Source organism: Pseudophryne corroboree, chromosome 10 (genome assembly GCF_028390025.1).
Source record: "Pseudophryne corroboree isolate aPseCor3 chromosome 10, aPseCor3.hap2, whole genome shotgun sequence".
Taxonomy (NCBI): Eukaryota; Metazoa; Chordata; class Amphibia; order Anura; family Myobatrachidae; genus Pseudophryne; species Pseudophryne corroboree.
The window spans coordinates 4,245,769-4,266,720 of record NC_086453.1 but is presented as its reverse complement, the minus strand read 5'-3'; the positions used below and the strand labels follow the sequence as shown (position 1 = coordinate 4,266,720).

At 49.3% G+C, this 20,952-nt stretch overlaps 2 protein-coding genes across 9 annotated transcripts in view; one reads left to right on the top strand and one right to left on the bottom strand.

Moving 5' to 3' along the window:
* ERMAP (erythroblast membrane associated protein (Scianna blood group)) overlaps positions 1 to 20,952 on the bottom strand; it is a 633,995-nt gene that overhangs the window by 341,714 nt on the left and 271,329 nt on the right. The window lies entirely within an intron of this gene.
* ZNF362 (zinc finger protein 362) overlaps positions 1 to 20,952 on the top strand; it is a 92,692-nt gene that overhangs the window by 64,636 nt on the left and 7,104 nt on the right. For 4 of the 7 annotated variants that reach the window (XM_063942030.1, XM_063942032.1, XM_063942031.1 and 1 more), the window contains exons 3-5: positions 16,089 to 16,335; positions 18,459 to 18,789; positions 20,079 to 20,303. In XM_063942030.1, coding sequence (XP_063798100.1) covers positions 16,089 to 16,335; positions 18,459 to 18,789; positions 20,079 to 20,303 — 803 coding nt within the window. The remainder of the gene's footprint in view (positions 1 to 16,088; positions 16,336 to 18,458; positions 18,790 to 20,078; positions 20,304 to 20,952) is intronic. The other 3 variants (XM_063942036.1, XM_063942035.1, XM_063942034.1) reach the window with 3 other exon arrangements.

Sequence of the window (20,952 nt, the reverse complement as noted above, 5' to 3'; positions counted from 1 at the left end):
CATAAAGCTGGGACATATTACAGAGAGGGTAGAACCCTGCCCGGGACAGAGCTTATTACTGTCTATTATCTGTATGATGTCACATAGCTCCGGACAGCGCACATAAAGCTGGGACATATTACAGAGAGGGTAGGGAGAACCCTGCCCGGGACAGAGCGTATTACTGTCTATTATCTGTATGATGTCACATAGCTCCGGACAGCGCACATAAAGCTGGGACATATTACAGAGAGGGGAGAACCCTGCCCGGGACAGAGCTTATTACTGTCTATTATCTGTATGATGTCACATAGCTCCGGACAGCGCACATAAAGCTGGGACATATTACAGAGAGGGTAGGGAGAACCCTGTCCGGGACAGAGCTTATTACTGTCTATTATCTGTATGGTGTCACATAGCTCCGGACAGCGCACATAAAGCTGGGACATATTACAGAGAGGGTAGGGAGAACCCTGCCCGGGACAGAGCTTATTACTGTCTATTATCTGTATGATGTCACATAGCTCCGGACAGCGCACATAAAGCTGGGACATATTACAGAGAGGGGAGAACCCTGCCCGGGACAGAGCATATTACTGTCTATTATCTGTATGATGTCACATAGCTCCGGACAGCGCACATAAAGCTGGGACATATTACAGAGAGGGGAGAACCCTGCCCGGGACAGAGCTTATTACTGTCTATTATCTGTATGTCACATAGCTCCGGACAGCGTACATAAAGCTGGGACATATTACAGAGAGGGTAGGGGTGAACCCTGTCCGGGACAGAGCTTATTACTGTCTATTATCTGTATGATGTCACATAGCTACGGACAGCGCACATAAAGCTGGCACATATTACAGAGAGTGTAGGGAGAACCCTGCCCGGGACAGAGCATATTACTGTCTATTATCTGTATGATGTCACATAGCTCCGGACAGCGCACATAAAGCTGGGACATATTACAGAGAGGGTAGGGAGAACCCTGCCCGGGACAGAGCTTATTACTGTCTATTATCTGTATGATGTCACATAGCTCCGGACAGCGCACATAAAGCTGGGACATATTACAGAGAGGGTAGGGAGAACCCTGCCCGGGACAGAGCGTATTACTGTCTATTATCTGTATGATGTCACATAGCTCCGGACAGCGCACATAAAGCTGGGACATATTACAGAGAGGGTAGGGAGAACCCTGCCCGGGACAGAGCTTATTACTGTCTATTATCTGTATGATGTCACATAGCTCCGGACAGCGCACATAAAGCTGGGACATATTACAGAGAGGGTAGGGAGAACCCTGCCCGGGACAGAGCGTATTACTGTCTATTATCTGTATGATGTCACATAGCTCCGGACAGCGCACATATAGCTGGGACATATTACAGAGAGGGGTGAACCCTGCCCGGGACAGAGCGTATTACAGTCTATTATCTGTATGATGTCACATAGCTCCGGACAGCGCACATAAAGCTGGGACATATTACAGAGAGGGTAGGGAGAACCCTGCCCGGGACAGAGCGTATTACTGTCTATTATCTGTATGATGTCACATAGCTCCGGACAGCGCACATAAAGCTGGGACATATTACAGAGAGGGTAGGTAGAACCCTGCCCGGGACAGAGCTTATTACTGTCTATTATCTGTATGATGTCACATAGCTACGGACAGCGCACATAAAGCTGGCACATATTACAGAGAGGGTAGGGAGAACCCTGCCCGGGACAGAGCATATTACTGTCTATTATCTGTATGATGTCACATAGCTCCGGACAGCGCACATAAAGCTGGGACATATTACAGAGCCGGTAGGGAGAACCCTGCCCGGGACAGAGCTTATTACTGTCTATTATCTGTATGATGTCACATAGCTCCGGACAGCGCACATAAAGCTGGGACATATTACAGAGAGGGTAGGGAGAACCCTGCCCGGGACAGAGCTTATTACTGTCTATTATCTGTATGATGTCACATAGCTCCGGACAGCGCACATAAAGCTGGGACATATTACAGAGGGGGTAGGGAGAACCCTGCCCGGGACAGAGCTTATTACTGTCTATTATCTGTATGATGTCAGAAAGCTCCGGACAGCGCACATAAAGCTGGGACATATTACAGAGAGGGTAGAACCCTGCCCGGGACAGACCTTATTACTGTCTATTATCTGTATGATGTCACATAGCTCCGGACAGCGCACATAAAGCTGGGACATATTACAGAGAGGGTAGGGAGAACCCTGCCCGGGACAGAGTGTATTACTGTCTATTATCTGTATGTCACATAGCTCCGGACAGCGCACATAAAGCTGGGACATATTACAGAGAGGGTAGAACCCTGCCCGGGACAGAGCTTATTACTGTCTATTATCTGTATGATGTCACATAGCTCCGGACAGCGCACATAAAGCTGGGACATATTACAGAGAGGGTAGGGAGAACCCTGCCCGGGACAGAGCGTATTACTGTCTATTATCTGTATGATGTCACATAGCTCCGGACAGCGCACATAAAGCTGGGACATATTACAGAGAGGGGAGAACCCTGCCCGGGACAGAGCTTATTACTGTCTATTATCTGTATGATGTCACATAGCTCCGGACAGCGCACATAAAGCTGGGACATATTACAGAGAGGGTAGAGAGAACCCTGTCCGGGACAGAGCTTATTACTGTCTATTATCTGTATGGTGTCACATAGCTCCGGACAGCGCACATAAAGCTGGGACATATTACAGAGAGGGTAGGGAGAACCCTGCCCGGGACAGAGCGTATTACTGTCTATTTTCTGTATGATGTCACATAGCTCCGGACAGCGCACATAAAGCTGGGACATATTACAGAGAGGGTAGGGAGAACACTGTCCGGGACAGAGCTTATTACTGTCTATTATCTGTATGGTGTCACATAGCTCCGGACAGCGCACATAAAGCTGGGACATATTACAGAGAGGGTAGGGAGAACCCTGCCCGGGACAGAGCGTATTACTGTCTATTTTCTGTATGATGTCACATAGCTCCGGACAGCGCACATAAAGCTGGGGCATATTACAGAGAGGGTAGGGAGAACCCTGCCCGGGACAGAGCGTATTACTGTCTATTATCTGTATGGTGTCACATAGCTCCGGACAGCGCACATAAAGCTGGGACATATTACAGAGAGGGTAGGGAGAACCCTGCCCGGGACAGAGCGTATTACTGTCTATTATCTGTATGATGTCACATAGCTCCGGACAGCGCACATAAAGCTGGGACATATTACAGAGAGGGTAGGGAGAACCCTGCCCGGGACAGAGCATATTACTGTCTATTATCTGTATGATGTCACATAGCTCCGGACAGCGCACATAAAGCTGGGACATATTACAGAGAGGGGAGAACCCTGCCCGGGACAGAGCATATTACTGTCTATTACCTGTATGATGTCACATAGCTCCGGACAGCGCACATAAAGCTGGGACATATTACAGAGAGGGTAGGGAGAACCCTGCCCGGGACAGAGCTTATTACTGTCTATTATCTGTATGTCACATAGCTCCGGACAGCGCACATAAAGCTGGGACATATTACAGAGAGGGGAGAACCCTGCCCGGGACAGAGCATATTACTGTCTATTATCTGTATGATGTCACATAGCTCCGGACAGCGCACATAAAGCTGGGACATGTTACAGAGGGGGTAGGGAGAACCCTGCCCGGGACAGCTTATTACTGTCTATTATCTGTATGATGTCACATAGCTCCGGACAGCGCACATAAAGCTGGGACATATTACAGAGAGGGGAGAACCCTGCCCGGGACAGAGCATATTACGGTCTATTATCTGTATGATGTCACATAGCTCCGGACAGCGCACATAAAGCTGGGACATATTACAGAGAGGGGAGAACCCTGCCCGGGACAGAGCTTATTACTGTCTATTATCTGTATGTCACATAGCTCCGGACAGCGTACATAAAGCTGGGACATGTTACAGAGAGGGTAGGGAGAACCCTGTCCGGGACAGAGCTTATTACTGTCTATTATCTGTATGATGTCAAATAGCTCCGGACAGTGCACATAAAGCTGGGACATATTACAGAGAGGGTAGGGAGAACCCTGCCCGGGACAGAGCTTATTACTGTCTATTATCTGTATGATGTCACATAGCTCCGGACAGCGCACATAAAGCTGGGACATATTACAGAGAGGGTAGGGAGAACCCTGCCCGGGACAGAGCTTATTACTGTCTATTATCTGTATGATGTCACATAGCTCCGGACAGCGCACATAAAGCTGGGACATATTACAGAGAGGGTAGGGAGAACCCTGCCCGGGACAGAGCTTATTACTGTCTATTATCTGTATGTCACATAGCTCCGGCCAGCGCACATAAAGCTGGCACATATTACAGAGAGGGTAGGGAGAACCCTGCCCGGGACAGAGCGTATTACTGTCTATTATCTGTATGATGTCACATAGCTCCGGACAGCGCACATATAGCTGGGACATATTACAGAGAGGGGTGAACCCTGCCCGGGACAGAGCGTATTACAGTCTATTATCTGTATGATGTCACATAGCTCCGGACAGCGCACATAAAGCTGGGACATATTACAGAGAGGGTAGGGAGAACCCTGCCCGGGACAGAGCGTATTACTGTCTATTATCTGTATGATGTCACATAGCTCCGGACAGCGCACATATAGCTGGGACATATTACAGAGAGGGTAGGGAGAACCCTGCCCGGGACAGAGCTTATTACTGTCTATTATCTGTATGATGTCACATAGCTCCGGACAGCGCACATAAAGCTGGGACATATTACAGAGAGGGTAGGGAGAACCCTGCCCGGGACAAAGCGTATTACTGTCTATTTTCTGTATGATGTCACATAGCTCCGGACAGCGCACATATAGCTGGGACATATTACAGAGAGGGGTGAACCCTGCCCGGGACAGAGCGTATTACAGTCTATTATCTGTATGATGTCACATAGCTCCGGACAGCGCACATAAAGCTGGGACATATTACAGAGAGGGTAGAACCCTGCCCGGGACAGAGCTTATTACTGTCTATTATCTGTATGATGTCACATAGCTCCGGACAGCGCACATAAAGCTGGGACATATTACAGAGAGGGGAGAACCCTGCCCGGGACAGAGCGTATTACTGTCTATTATCTGTATGATGTCACATAGCTCCGGACAGCGCACATAAAGCTGGGACATATTACAGAGAGGGGAGAACCCTGCCCGGGACAGAGCGTATTACTGTCTATTATCTGTACGATGTCACATAGCTCGGGACAGCGCACATAAAGCTGGGACATATTACAGAGAGGGTAGGGAGAACCCTGCCAGGGACAGAGCGTATTACTGTCTATTATCTGTATGTCACATAGCTCCGGACAGCGCACATAAAGCTTTGACATATTACAGAGAGGGTAGAACCCTGCCCGGGACAGAGCTTATTACTGTCTATTATCTGTATGATGTCACATAGCTCCGGACAGCGCACATAAAGCTGGGACATATTACCGAGAGGGTAGGGAGAACCCTGTCCGGGACAGAGCTTATTACTGTCTATTATCTGTATGATGTCACATAGCTCCGGACAGCGCACATAAAGCTGGGACATATTACAGAGAGGGTAGGGAGAACCCTGCCCGGGACATAGCTTATTACTGTCTATTATCTGTATGGTGTCACATAGCTCCGGACAGCGCACATAAAGCTGGGACATATTACAGAGAGGGTAGGGAGAACCCTGCCCGGGACAGAGCGTATTACTGTCTATTATCTGTATGATGTCACATAGCTCCGGACAGCGCACATATAGGTGGGACATATTACAGAGAGGGTAGGGAGAACCCTGCCCGGGACAGAGCGTATTACTGTCTATTAAATGTATGATGTCACATAGCTCCGGACAGCGCACATAAAGCTGGGACATATTACAGAGAGGGTAGGGAGAACCCTGCCCGGGACAGAGCTTATTACTGTCTATTATCTGTATGATGTCACATAGCTCCGGACAGCGCACATAAAGCTGGGACATATTACAGAGAGGGTAGGGAGAACCCTGCCCGGGACAGAGCGTATTACTGTCTATTATCTGTATGATGTCACATAGCTCCGGACAGCGCACATATAGGTGGGACATATTACAGAGAGGGTAGGGAGAACCCTGCCCGGGACAGAGCGTATTACTGTCTATTATCTGTATGATGTCACATAGCTCCGGACAGCGCACATAAAGCTGGGACATATTACAGAGAGGGTAGGGAGAACCCTGCCCGGGACAGAGCTTATTACTGTCTATTATCTGTATGATGTCACATAGCTCCGGACAGCGCACATATAGCTGGGACATATTACAGAGAGGGGTGAACCCTGCCCGGGACAGAGCTTATTACTGTCTATTATCTGTATGTCACATAGCTCCGGACAGCGCACATAAAGCTGGGACATATTACAGAGAGGGTAGGGAGAACCCTGCCCGGGACAGAGCTTATTACTGTCTATTATCTGTATGGTGTCACATAGCTCCGGACAGCGCACATAAAGCTCGGACATATTACAGAGAGGGGAGAACCCTGCCCGGGACAGAGCGTATTACTGTCTATTATCTGTATGTCACATAGTTCCGGACAGCGCACATAAAGCTGGGGCATATTACAGAGAGGGTAGGGAGAACCCTGCCCGGGACAGAGCGTATTACTGTCTATTATCTGTATGTCACATAGCTCCTGACAGCGCACATAAAGCTGGGACATATTACAGAGAGGGTAGGTAGAACCCTGCCCGGGACAGAGCGTATTACTGTCTATTATCTGTATGATGTCACATAGCTCCGGACAGCGCACATAAAGCTGGGACATATTACAGAGAGGGTAGGGAGAACCCTGCCCGGGACAGAGCGTATTACTGTCTATTATCTGTATGTCACATAGCTCCGGACAGCGCACATAAAGCTGTGACATATTACAGAGAGGGTAGGGAGAACCCTGCCCGGGACAGAGCTTATTACTGTCTATTATCTGTATGATGTCACATAGCTCCGGACAGCGCACATAAAGCTGGGACATATTACAGAGAGGGTAGGGAGAACCCTGCCCGGGACAGAGCTTTTTACTGTCTATTATTTGTATGATGTCACATAGCTCCGGACAGCGCACATAAAGCTGGGACATATTACAGAGAGGGTAGGGAGAACCCTGCCCGGGACAGAGCTTATTACTGTCTATTATCTGTATGATGTCACATAGCTCCGGACAGCGCACATAAAGCTGGGACATATTACAGAGAGGGGAGAACCCTGCCCGGGACAGAGCATTTCTCTATCGTCCTAGTGGATGCTGGGGTTCCTGAAAGGACCATGGGGAATAGCGGCTCCGCAGGAGACAGGGCACAAAAAGTAAAGCTTTTCCAGATCAGGTGGTGTGCACTGGCTCCTCCCCCTATGACCCTCCTCCAGACTCCAGTTAGATTTTTGTGCCCGGCCGAGAAGGGTGCAATCTAGGTGGCTCTCCTAAAGAGCTGCTTAGAAAAAGTTTAGCTTAGGTTTTTTATTTTACAGTGAGTCCTGCTGGCAACAGGATCACTGCAACGAGGGACTGAGGGGAGAAGAAGTGAACTCACCTGCGTGCAGGATGGATTGGCTTCTTGGCTACTGGACATCAGCTCCAGAGGGACGATCACAGGTACAGCCTGGATGGTCACCGGAGCCGCGCCGCCGGCCCCCTTGCAGATGCTGAAGTCAGAAGAGGTCCAGAATCGGCGGCTGAAGACTCCTGCAGTCTTCTAAAGGTAGCGCACAGCACTGCAGCTGTGCGCCATTTTCCTCTCAGCACACTTCACACGCAGTCACTGAGGGTGCAGGGCGCTGGGGGGGGGGGCGCCCTGGGAGGCAAATGTAACCTATATAAAGGCTAAAAATACCTCACATATAGCCCCCAGAGGCTATATGGAGATATTTAACCCCTGCCTGGATTCACTAAATAGCGGGAGACGAGCCCGCCGGAAAAGGGGCGGGGCCTATCTCCTCAGCACACGGCGCCATTTCCTCTCACAGCTCCGCTGGTCAGGACGGCTCCCAGGTCTCTCCCCTGCACTGCACTACAGAAACAGGGTAAAACAGAGAGGGGGGGCAAATTTATGGCGATATTTTGATATATATAAAGCAGCTATAAGGGAGCACTTATTATAAGGCTATCCCTGTTATATATATAGCGCTTTTGGTGTGTGCTGGCAAACTCTCCCTCTGTCTCCCCAAAGGGCTAGTGGGTCCTGTCTTCGTTAGGAGCATTCCCTGTGTGTCTGCTGTGTGTCGGTACGTGTGTGTCGACATGTATGAGGACGATATTGGTGTGGAGGCGGAGCAATTGCCAAATATGAGGATGTCACCCCCTAGGGAGTCGACACCAGAATGGATGCCTTTATTTATGGAACTACGGGATAGTGTCAACACGCTAAAGCAGTCGTTTGACGACATGAGACGGCCGGACAATCAATTAGTGCCTGTCCAGGCGACTCAAACACCGTCAGGGGCTGTGAAACGCCCTTTGCCTCAGTCGGTCGACACAGACCCAGACACAGGCACTGACTCCAGTGGTGACGGTGACGAATCAACCGTATTTTCCAGTAGGGCCACACGTTATATGATTTTGGCAATGAAGGAGGCGTTACATTTAGCTGATACTACAGGTACCACTAAACAGGGTATTATGTGGGGTGTGAAAAAACTACCTATAGTTTTTCCTGAATCAGAAGAATTAAATGACGTGTGTAATGAAGCGTGGGTTGCCCCTGATAAAAAGCTGATAATTTCAAAGAAATTATTGGCATTATACCCTTTCCCGCCAGAGGTTAGGGAGCGCTGGGAAACACCTCCTAGGGTGGACAAGGCGCTAACACGCTTATCTAAACAAGTGGCGTTACCCTCTCCTGAGACGGCCGCACTTAAAGATCCATCAGATAGGAGGATGGAAAATATCCAAAAAAGTATATACACACATGCAGGTGTTATACTACGACCAGCTATAGCGACTGCCTGGATGTGCAGTGCTGGGGTAGTTTGGTCAGAGTCCCTGATTGAAAATATTGATACCCTGGACAGGGACAATATTTTACTGTCGTTAGAACAAATAAAGGATGCATTTCTTTATATGCGTGATGCACAGAGGGATATCTGCACACTGGCATCACGGGTAAGTGCTATGTCCATTTCGGCCAGAAGAGCTTTATGGACGCGACAGTGGACAGGCGATGCGGATTCAAAACGACATATGGAAGTTTTGCCGTATAAAGGGGAGGAGTTATTTGGAGTCGGTCTATCAGATTTGGTGGCCACGGCTACAGCCGGGAAATCCACCTTTCTACCTCAAGTCACTCCCCAACAGAAAAAGGCACCGACTTTTCAACCGCAGCCCTTTCGTTCCTTTAAAAATAAGAGAGCAAAGGGCTATTCATATCTGCCACGAGGCAGAGGTCGAGGGAAGAAACAGCAACAGGCAGCTCCTTCCCAGGAACAGAAGCCTTCCCCGGCTTCTACAAAAGCCTCAGCATGACGCTGGGGCTTCTCAAGCGGACTCGGGGACGGTGGGTGGTCGTCTCAAAAATTACAGCGCGCAGTGGGCTCACTCGCAGGTAGATCCCTGGATCCTGCAGATAATATCTCAGGGGTACAGGTTGGAATTAGAGACAGATCCACCTCGCCGTTTCCTGAAGTCTGCTTTACCAACGTCCCCCTCCGAAAGGGAGACGGTTTTGGAAGCCATTCACAAGCTGTACTCTCAGCAGGTGATAGTCAAGGTACTTCTTCTACAACAAGGGAAGGGGTATTATTCCACTCTTTTTGTGGTACCGAAGCCGGATGGCTCGGTAAGGCCTATTCTAAATCTGAAGTCCTTGAACCTGTACATAAAGAAGTTCAAGTTCAAGATGGAGTCACTCAGAGCAGTGATAGCGAACCTGGAAGAGGGGGACTTTATGGTATCCTTGGACATCAAGGATGCGTATCTCCACGTTCCAATTTACCCCTCACACCAGGGGTACCTCAGGTTCGTTGTACAAAACTGTCACTATCAGTTTCAGACGCTGCCGTTCGGATTGTCCACGGCACCTCGGGTCTTTACAAAGGTAATGGCCGAGATGATGATTCTTCTTCGAAGAAAAGGCATATTAATTATCCCATACTTGGACGATCTCCTAATAAGGGCAAGGTCCAGAGAACAGCTAGAGATGGGATTAGCACTGTCGCAAGAAGTGCTAAAACAGCACGGGTGGATTCTGAATATTCCAAAATCCCAGTTAATGCCGACAACTCGTCTGCTGTTCCTAGGGATGATTCTGGACACGGTTCAGAAAAAGGTTTTTCTCCCGGAGGAAAAAGCCAAGGAGTTATCCGAGCTTGTCAGGAACCTCCTAAAACCAGGAAAAGTGTCTGTACATCAATGCACAAGAGTCCTGGGAAAAATGGTGGCTTCTTACGAAGCAATTCCATTCGGCAGATTCCACGCAAGAATTTTCCAAAGGGATCTGTTGGACAAATGGTCAGGGTCGCATCTTCAGATGCACCTGCGGATAACCCTGTCTCCAAGGACAAGGGTGTCTCTTCTGTGGTGGTTGCAGAGTGCTCATCTATTGGAGGGCCGCAGATTCGGCATACAGGATTGGATCCTGGTGACCACGGACGCCAGCCTGAGAGGCTGGGGAGCAGTCACACAAGGAAGAAACTTCCAGGGAGTATGGACGAGCCTGGAAACGTCTCTTCACATAAACATTCTGGAACTAAGAGCAATATACAATGCTCTAAGCCAGGCAGAACCTCTGCTTCAGGGAAAACCGGTGTTGATCCAGTCGGACAACATCACGGCAGTCGCCCATGTGAACAGACAGGGCGGCACAAGAAGCAGGAGTGCAATGGCAGAAGCTGCAAGGATTCTTCGCTGGGCAGAGAATCATGTGATAGCACTGTCAGCAGTGTTCATCCCGGGAGTGGACAACTGGGAAGCAGACTTCCTCAGCAGACACGATCTTCACCCGGGAGAGTGGGGACTTCATCCAGAAGTCTTCCACTTGCTGGTAACCCGTTGGGAAAGACCAATGGTGGACATGATGGCGTCTCGCCTCAACAAAAAACTGGACAGGTATTGCGCCAGGTCAAGAGATCCGCAGGCAATAGCTGTGGACGCGCTGGTAACGCCTTGGGTGTACCAGTCGGTGTATGTGTTTCCTCCTCTGCCTCTCATACCAAAAGTATTGAGAATTATACGGCAAAGAGGCGTAAGGACGATACTAGTGGTTCCGGATTGGCCAAGAAGGACTTGGTACTCGGAACTTCAAGAGATGATCACGGAAGATCCGTGGCCTCTACCTCTAAGGAGGGACTTGCTTCAGCAGGGTCCCTGTCTGTTTCAAGACTTACCGCGGCTGCGTTTGACGGCATGGCGGTTGAACGCCGGATCCTAAAGGAAAAAGGCATGCCGGAAGAAGTCATTCCTACTTTGATTAAAGCAAGGAAGGAAGTAACCGTGCAACATTATCACCGAATTTGGCGAAAATATGTTGCGTGGTGCGAAGATCGGAGTGCTCCGACGGAGGAATTTCAACTGGGTCGATTCCTACATTTCCTGCTATCAGGATTGTCTATGGGTCTCAAATTGGGATCTATTAAGGTTCAAATTTCGGCCCTGTCGATTTTCTTTCAAAAAGAATTGGCTTCAGTCCCTGAAGTCCAGACCTTTGTTAAGGGAGTGCTACATATACAGCCTCCTGTGGTGCCTCCAGTGGCACCGTGGGATCTCAATGTGGTTTTGGACTTTCTAAAATCTCATTGGTTTGAACCACTAAAGAAGGTGGATTTGAAATATCTCACATGGAAAGTGACCATGCTTCTAGCCCTGGCTTCGGCCAGGAGAGTGTCAGAACTGGCAGCTTTATCTTACAAAAGCCCATATCTGATTTTCCATTCGGACAGGGCAGAACTGCGGACTCGTCCGCATTTTCTCCCTAAGGTGGTGTCAGCATTTCATCTGAACCAGCCTATTGTAGTGCCTGCGGCTACAAGTGACTTGGAGGACTCCAAGTTACTGGACGTTGTCAGAGCATTAAAAATATATATTGCAAGGACAGCTGGAGTCAGAAAATCTGACTCGTTGTTTATATTGTATGCACCCAACAAGATGGGTGCTCCTGCGTCTAAGCAGACGATTGCTCGTTGGATCTGTAGCACAATCCAACTTGCACATTCTGTGGCAGGCCTGCCACAGCCTAAATCTGTAAAGGCCCACTCCACAAGGAAGGTGGGCTCATCTTGGGCGGCTGCCCGAGGGGTCTCGGCATTACAACTTTGCCGAGCAGCTACGTGGTCAGGGGAGAACACGTTTGTAAAATTTTACAAATTTGATACTCTGGCTAAGGAGGACCTGGAGTTCTCTCATTCGGTGCTGCAGAGTCATCCGCACTCTCCCGCCCGTTTGGGAGCTTTGGTATAATCCCCATGGTCCTTTCAGGAACCCCAGCATCCACTAGGACGATAGAGAAAATAAGATTTTACTTACCGATAAATCTATTTCTCGGAGTCCGTAGTGGATGCTGGGCGCCCATCCCAAGTGCGGATTATCTGCAATAATTGTACATAGTTATTGTTAACTAATTCGGGTTATTGTTGAAGGAAGCCATCTTTCAGAGGCTCCGCTGTTATCATACTGTTAACTGGGTTTAGATCACAAGTTGTACGGTGTGATTGGTGTGGCTGGTATGAGTCTTACCCGGGATTCAAAATCCTCCCTTATTGTGTACGCTCGTCCGGGCACAGTACCTAACTGGAGTCTGGAGGAGGGTCATAGGGGGAGGAGCCAGTGCACACCACCTGATCTGGAAAAGCTTTACTTTTTGTGCCCTGTCTCCTGCGGAGCCGCTATTCCCCATGGTCCTTTCAGGAACCCCAGCATCCACTACGGACTCCGAGAAATAGATTTATCGGTAAGTAAAATCTTATTATTACTGTCTATTATCTGTATGATGTCTCATAGCTCCGGACAGCGCACATAAAGCTGGGACATATTACAGAGAGGGTAGGGAGAACCCTGACCGGGATAGAGCGTATTACTGTCTATTATCTGTATGATGTCACATAGCTGCGGACAGCGCACATAAAGCTGGGACATATTACAGAGCCGGTAGGGAGAACCCTGCCCGGGACAGAGCTTATTACTGTCTATTATCTGTATGATGTCACATAGCTCCGGACAGCGCACATAAAGCTGGGACATATTACAGAGCCGGTAGGGAGAACCCTGCCCGGGACAGAGCTTATTACTGTCTATTATCTGTATGGTGTCACATAGCTCCGGACAGCGCACATAAAGCTGGGACATATTACAGAGAGGGGAGAACCCTGCCCGGGACAGAGCTTATTACTGTCTATTATCTGTATGATGTCACATAGCTCCGGACAGCGCACATAAAGCTGGGACATATTACAGAGAGGGTAGGGAGAACCCTGCCCGGGACAGAGCTTATTACTGTCTATTATCTGTATGATGTCACATAGCTCCGGACAGCGCACATAAAGCTGGGACATATTACAGAGAGGGTAGGGAGAACCCTGCCCGGGACAGAGCGTATTACTGTCTATTATCTGTATGATGTCACATAGCTCCGGACAGCGCACATAAAGGTGGGACATATTACAGAGAGGGTAGGGAGAACCCTGCCCGGGACAGAGCTTATTACTGTCTATTATCTGTATGATGTCACATAGCTCCGGACAGCGCACATAAAGCTGTGACATATTACAGAGAGGGTAGGGAGAACCCTGCCCGGGACAGAGCTTATTACTGTCTATTATCTGTATGATGTCACATAGCTCCGGACAGCGCACATAAAGCTGGGACATATTACAGAGAGGGGAGAACCCTGCCCGGGACAGAGCGTATTACTGTCTATTATCTGTATGATGTCACATAGCTCCGGACAGCGCACATAAAGCTGGGACATATTACAGAGAGGGTAGGGAGAACCCTGCCCGGGACAGAGCGTATTACTGTCTATTATCTGTATGGTGTCACATAGCTCCAGACAGCGCACATAAAGCTGGGACATATTACAGAGAGGGTAGGGAGAACCCTGCCCGGGACAGAGCGTATTACAGTCTATTATCTGTATGATGTCACATAGCTCCGGACAGCGCACATAAAGCTGGGACATATTACAGAGAGGGTAGGGAGAACCCTGCCCGGGACAGAGCGTATTACTGTCTATTATCTGTATGATGTCACATAGCTCCGGACAGCGCACATAAAGCTGGGACATATTACAGAGAGGGTAGGTAGAACCCTGCCCGGGACAGAGCATATTACTGTCTATTATCTGTATGATGTCACATAGCTCCGGACAGCGCACATAAAGCTGGGACATATTACAGAGAGGGTAGGGAGAACCCTGCCCGGGACAGAGCTTATTACTGTCTATTATCTGTATGATGTCACATAGCTCCGGACAGCGCACATAAAGCTGGGACATATTACAGAGAGGGGAGAACCCTGCCCGGGACAGAGCGTATTACTGTCTATTATCTGTATGATGTCACATAGCTCCGGACAGCGCACATAAAGCTGGGACATATTACAGAGAGGGTAGGGAGAACCCTGCCCGGGACAGAGCGTATTACTGTCTATTATCTGTATGGTGTCACATAGCTCCAGACAGCGCACATAAAGCTGGGACATATTACAGAGAGGGTAGGGAGAACCCTGCCCGGGACAGAGCGTATTACTGTCTATTATCTGTATGGTGTCACATAGCTCCAGACAGCGCACATAAAGCTGGGACATATTACAGAGAGGGTAGGGAGAACCCTGCCCGGGACAGAGCGTATTACTGTCTATTATCTGTATGTCACATAGCTCCGGACAGCGCACATAAAGCTGGGACATATTACAGAGAGGGTAGGGAGAACCCTGCCCGGGACAGAGCTTATTACTGTCTATTATCTGTATGATGTCACATAGCTCCGGACAGCGCACATAAAGCTGGGACATATTACAGAGAGGGTAGGGGGAACCTATAGTCTGTTGTTACTCTATATGAAAGATCTATAGGACAACTTACCTGTGCAGCAGTCAGGACACAAGCATTAGATAGAAGATCCGGCTTGTAGACACAAAGGGGTATATGTACTAAGGTGTGAGTTTTTTTAGAAGTTGAGATATTGCCTATAGTAACCAATCAGATTCCACTTAACATTTATCTAGCTGCTTCTAGAAGAAAATAGCTACAATCTGATTGGTTGCTATGGGCGACATCTCCCTTAATAATAAAAAAAACTCACACCTTAGTAAATATACCCCAAAGCGTAGTGATTCCATGAAGCTCCATGTACTCTGTATAAAATGGGAACACGGATCGTCACCAGAAGTTTGTTGTAAAATTATTTTAGGAAACTTTTTTATTTTTAGTCCAACCTTTCTCGTGCATTTTGCACAGACGTATACTTATTCATTAAACGTGCTACAGATCAGGAAGCCGCTTGTCCAGACGGTAAGCAGAGTCTTTGTGGTATATCGATGGCGTCTTCTCCTCTAGTTTATAGACTGTTATTAGGTATTCATAATGCAGACATGCTCTGTACAACTACCCGGGAACTTGTGACGCTGTAGGTGTGTCTTACACTGCAGCACAGTCACCCCGAGGTCAGTATTGTACCTTGTATCACGTATCGTGTCTGTGGAAATACATTTGCCAAAGCTTCATCATGAAGATCAAAGAACAGTCAAAGCAATTCTGAGAAAGAGTCTAGAAAAGCATCAGTTAGGGGAAGGGCATAAGACCCTTGTCCAGTGCATCCTAAATTAATGCATGGAATACGGCGCGTATACGCCGATGGCAGCGCTGAGTTATAGTCTTTCATGACTGAGGTGGGAGGAACTGTCCATGGGACAATAGCCGGTCACAATCTGTATTCAGCTGTGACACCATTACAGTATATACAGCATTATAACAAAGACTTGCAGTGAATGTTACAGTATAGCTTCCGCAGTATGGAAGTCATTCCATTGTGTGCGGTCACGCCTGTGTATTGTTCCTGTGTACTGGATCACACTGACCCCTCTCCTCTCCTCACAGTTGGATAACCTGGTGTTAATCAATAAGATTAAGGAGCAGCTGATGGCTGAGAAGATCCGACCTCCTCATTTGCCTCCGACGTCTGTCCCATCGCAGCAACTTCTCATTCCATCGCATTCGCCTGCGGAGACCAGCCAGTCCGTCATGTCCTTACAGAAGCTACAGCAAGTCCAAGGTCTGCACCCACACGCCGTTCCCCAGCCAGATGTGGCATTACATGCCCGGCCCGCCAGCAGCTCTGTCACTGGTAAATCACTGCTCGCTAGGACAGTGCTGCTATTCCTGATTAGTGCTGTGTGTGGCCGGGGGAGAGAGCGGATGTTCCCTGTGTCCCCTGTACACATCTTCCCTGGGGCCCCTGCTCAGTAGGATCCAGGCCTCTGTGTGTAGGAGTAATACACAGTTATAGGAAATTCCCTTACAGATGTCATATTCCCAGTACACACATTACCCTGCTATCTGGCACTGGGAGCCGGCTCCGCTCTAGCTCCTGGGGTTATTGTGCTAAGTCCGGCCGGGGGGGGCGGGTGTTGTACGGGTAAATACCCTATTGATGTAATACCGTGCATACAATGCAGACAGCCATGATACAGCCTGCGAGATCACCCAGAACCAGTGACACGAGTCATTTCCCAGTCGCCAAGTACAGCGCTGTCTGATAAACATGATGGCGGGTAATAATAGCGTAGGCCGCAGCAGACAGCGCAGGGCAGGGGAGGATAATGCAGCGTATATCTCACTAGGCTCATATGGAAAGAGATTATCCCCTGGAATGTTTTTCCTTCTCTGTATTTGACGTGTTAATCTTAGAAATTCCCCTAATTATTCTGTTTTCATCTGTCTGCAATGATTATAGCTCTTACATCCTACGGGGGACACTAACGATGGGGTATAGGGGGTCCTGACAAAGATCTGCTGTAAGTCTGAGCTCCTCCCCTTCTATATAGGTACCGGGCTTTGTTCTGAGGTCAGCGCCGCAGTGTTCCAGCAGCGGGCGGCATTATGGAGCCTCCTCTGTAAGTGAGGTGTGATACGGTGTTACCTGTGCGCCTGCAGGTGGTGCCGGCTCTGGGCATAGTGTATTGCTGAGCTCACAGTACGGGAGATGGGAGCGTATTGGGGGTAAGTCAGACCTGATCGCTGCATAGCGGGCAATCAGGTCTGTACCGCGCACATATATGCACCGGCGCGTTGGACGACTGCACAGGAAGAGGGCGTTTGTGGGTGGCAACTGACCATTTTGTAGGAGTGTCCAGGAAAACGCAGGAGGGACCAGGCGTTTGGAGGGAGGTTTCTGACGTCAGCTCCAGCCCCGATTATTGCAGCGGCTGTGTAAGTCCTGGGCTGCTACAAATGCGATCGCACACCTGCACATTACCCCTCCCCCTCTAGGCGGCAACTATCTGATCGCAGGTCTGCAAAAAACGCACCCTACCGATCAGGACTGAGTTACCCCCTTTATCCGCTAGCTCCGCTGGAACCCCCAGAAAGTAGTCCGTTCATCAGAGGGCGCTCGGCCAGGAGTCCTTGGTCTCTGTGACGGCTCCATCTGAAGAGCCAGCCTGGGCTCAAACCCCAGCAAGGCCAGTCCAGGGCCTCATCCAGGTTTCCTCCTCTTCTAGAGTCAGTCCTGCTGTAGTCCAGTGTAATGGGGGGTCAGCAGGAGGGGTCACAAGTGGCTGGAGCATCTGTCACACCTATAATAACCACGCTTTGGGTTCATATCGTGGTGTCAGGGAGACTGAGGGATGATGTGTTGGCCGTGGCTGATTACACCCATAGTGGGTCCATACATCTGGGGGCTCTCGGTGGAACTAGACCTTGGCTTCAGTGGAACAGTGCGCTCGGAGATACACTCTGGCCGTACTCTAATACGCGATCATTCAGAACAGCCGTGTCATTGGCTAGTGCTCACTGGTATGGCCGGCGTATCTCTCTTCTTCTTTTCTCTCTTTCATTTCTTTCTCCCTCTCTCTTTCTTTCTCTTTACTTCTCTCTCTACCTTTCTCTCTGCCTCCCTCTCTACCTTTCCCTCTCATCTTTCTTGTGACCTCCTCCGTGACGCCTCCTCTGCCCTGTGAGGCTCAGTTAGAAGAGCAATAGTTCCCCGCAGAGAAGGGGATAGAGAAGGGGTGGGGGGGAGTTCAGACTTACTTCTGTGAAACAAGCAGCAGGTTGGACCCTTGTTACCAAATCTTTGTGTCCCCCAGTGGACCCTGAGCAGAGGATTTCTTGTTGTTCTGTGTATGTGAAGGAGGGATGTGTGTAATTATTATCTGGGGTCGTTAGCGTTCTGTGATTGATGATACTGATCGTTTTCCACTTTGATTATCTAACCTTCTCTTTTTTTCTTTCCCCTTCATGACTTAGCTGGGTTCTCTTCTTACTTTGCAGGGCTGGGTCTGTCCTCCTCCCGCAGCAACGTCAGCACCTCGGAGTCCAGTACCGGTACTAGCAGCGGTACACCCTCCACCCCGACCTCCAACAGCCAGACGCGGCTCATCGCCACCTCCCCCACCCTCATCTCAGGAACGCTAGATTCCATAAAGACCATCCAGGGGCACGGTCTGCTCGGCCCCACCAAGCCAGAGAGGGGACGAAAGAAAATCAAAGCAGAGAACCCACCCGGACCGCCGGTGCTTGTCGTGCCATACCCCATCTTGGCCTCGGGAGATATCGGAAAGGAGGGAAAAACCTATAGGTGTGATGAAATCTTTTTCACTCTTAGATGTTCATAATAAAATGATGCCGTGTTCCTCGCCGGCTCTGGGCAAAATGGAATAGCCGACAATTTGCGAGAGCCGCCGAGATTCTGGCGACTGGGCCGCTAGATTTAAAGCGGCGATTGGTCTAAAGGCAAAAAAAAGGTTGGTTCTGTCTTTAATCTAATCTCCGCTATAAATGGCGCCATCTACTGTAAACTGTAATAATTGCTGGAGGGGCTTCTTCCTTATTGTGCCAGGTATTGTGACTGGTTCCTATAGGGCAGTGTGACCCTTCCCTGCAAGTCACGAGGCAGCTGGTGTCTGGGTGATGGGAGTTATGGCGCCATCAGTAAGCGAGCCCAATAACTGATTATTATGTTTTGTTACCGGTTGTTGCCGGAACATCTTTTCCTAACCGCACGGATGTGTAATTCCAGAAGACTAAGGCCCGAACTTAATTAGCCGCGGGTTCCGGTAACGTGCGCTAGTGCGGGACAGAAGTCCACAGCTGCAGCATTTCCTGTTCTGTTAGAGAGCCGCCTTAATTTACCGCTTGTCTCAATGTTAAGTTAAAGTGTTCAGCCCCTGAGTAGGGGAAAAGTATGGAGAAATATATTCTTGTAAGGGCCGTATTCAGCTTCAGTCACAAATCGGCCCATTATCGAACACCTGTGCGTGCGCGAAGGCCAAAGTGCATGTGCAATGCAATCATAGGTCCAGCAAGGTGCGATCGCATAGCGATTGCCAGGAAGTGAGCGCTTGTGGGAGGTTACAATGGCGTTTGAGGGGAGTGGTTGGGAAAACGCAGGGGGGGTGTCATGGCGGTTTCAGGGCGTGCATCTGATGTCAGCTGCGATTATAAACATGGCACCTCTGAAACTGCAGCCGCATATATCCTGCGTATGCATGGGTCAACCAGCATTGTCGATGACACTTGATTTCTGCGTATGCAGCGTTATTATGTGAATGAATCGGTGGGCGTCTTATACCTTTCGGGGCGGCTCTTCACAGGCGTTTTTTAGCAGTTGTGAGAAAACGGCAATTTCTTTCTCAGTAGTGATCCCAGCTGAGTGAGGCGCACAGTGCAGAACCTCCGGTACCTAATGCTGACGCGGCAGCGTTATAATGCTCGCACGGGTAATATGCTTTATGTAGCATCTGAAACGTGTCGGTGTACTGGCGCCGACATTCGGGTGTCTACGTAGTGACTGAAGACCTAACATATGTATCCCCTGTGCTGTTATTCTAAAACCCTCTCCTTGTATCGCCCCCTTGACATATCTAGGTGTAAGGTTTGCCCTTTGACCTTCTTTACCAAGTCCGAGATGCAGATTCACTCCAAGTCCCACACAGAGGCCAAACCTCACAAGTGCCCGCATTGTTCTAAGTCGTTTGCCAATGCTTCATACCTAGCACAGCACCTGCGCATCCACCTCGGCGTCAAGCCCTACCACTGCTCGTACTGCGAGAAATCCTTCCGCCAGCTCTCTCATCTTCAGCAGCACACCAGGTAAGCGCTTTGTCCACCGGGGACATTACAGGGGATTTTTACTAACGGCTCCAACCAATAGTTTTAAAACGGCCACGGAAATCGGATATAAACAAGCCCGATTTATCGATGATTCCTGACGCCATTTTAATGTTGACAAACCGCCATTCACAAACATTCCTGTACGTCACATTGATCTCCCATTATAGGGGGTCATTCCGAGTTGATCGCTAGCTGAAAATTTTCGCTGCGCAGCGATGATGCCAAAAAACGGCACTTCTGCGCATGCGGCGCAATGCGCACGCTCGACATACTTTCACGACGGCCGATGTAGTTTCACACAAGGTCTAGCAAAGCTTTTCAGTTGCGCTGGTGGCCGCAGAGTAATTGACATGAAGTGGGCGTTTCTGGGTGACAACTGACTGTTTTCAGGGAGTGTTCGAAAAAACGCAGGCGTGGCAGGAAAAACGCAGGCGTGGCTGGGCGAACGCAGGGCGTGTTTGTGACGTCAAAACAGGAACTGAACAGTCTGAAGTGATCGCAAGCGCTGAGTAGGTCTGGAGCTACTCTGACACTGCACAAACTTATTTTGTAGCCGCACTGCGATCCTTTCATTCGCACTTCTGCTAAGCTAAGATACACTCCCAGTGGGCGGCGGCTTAGCGTTTGC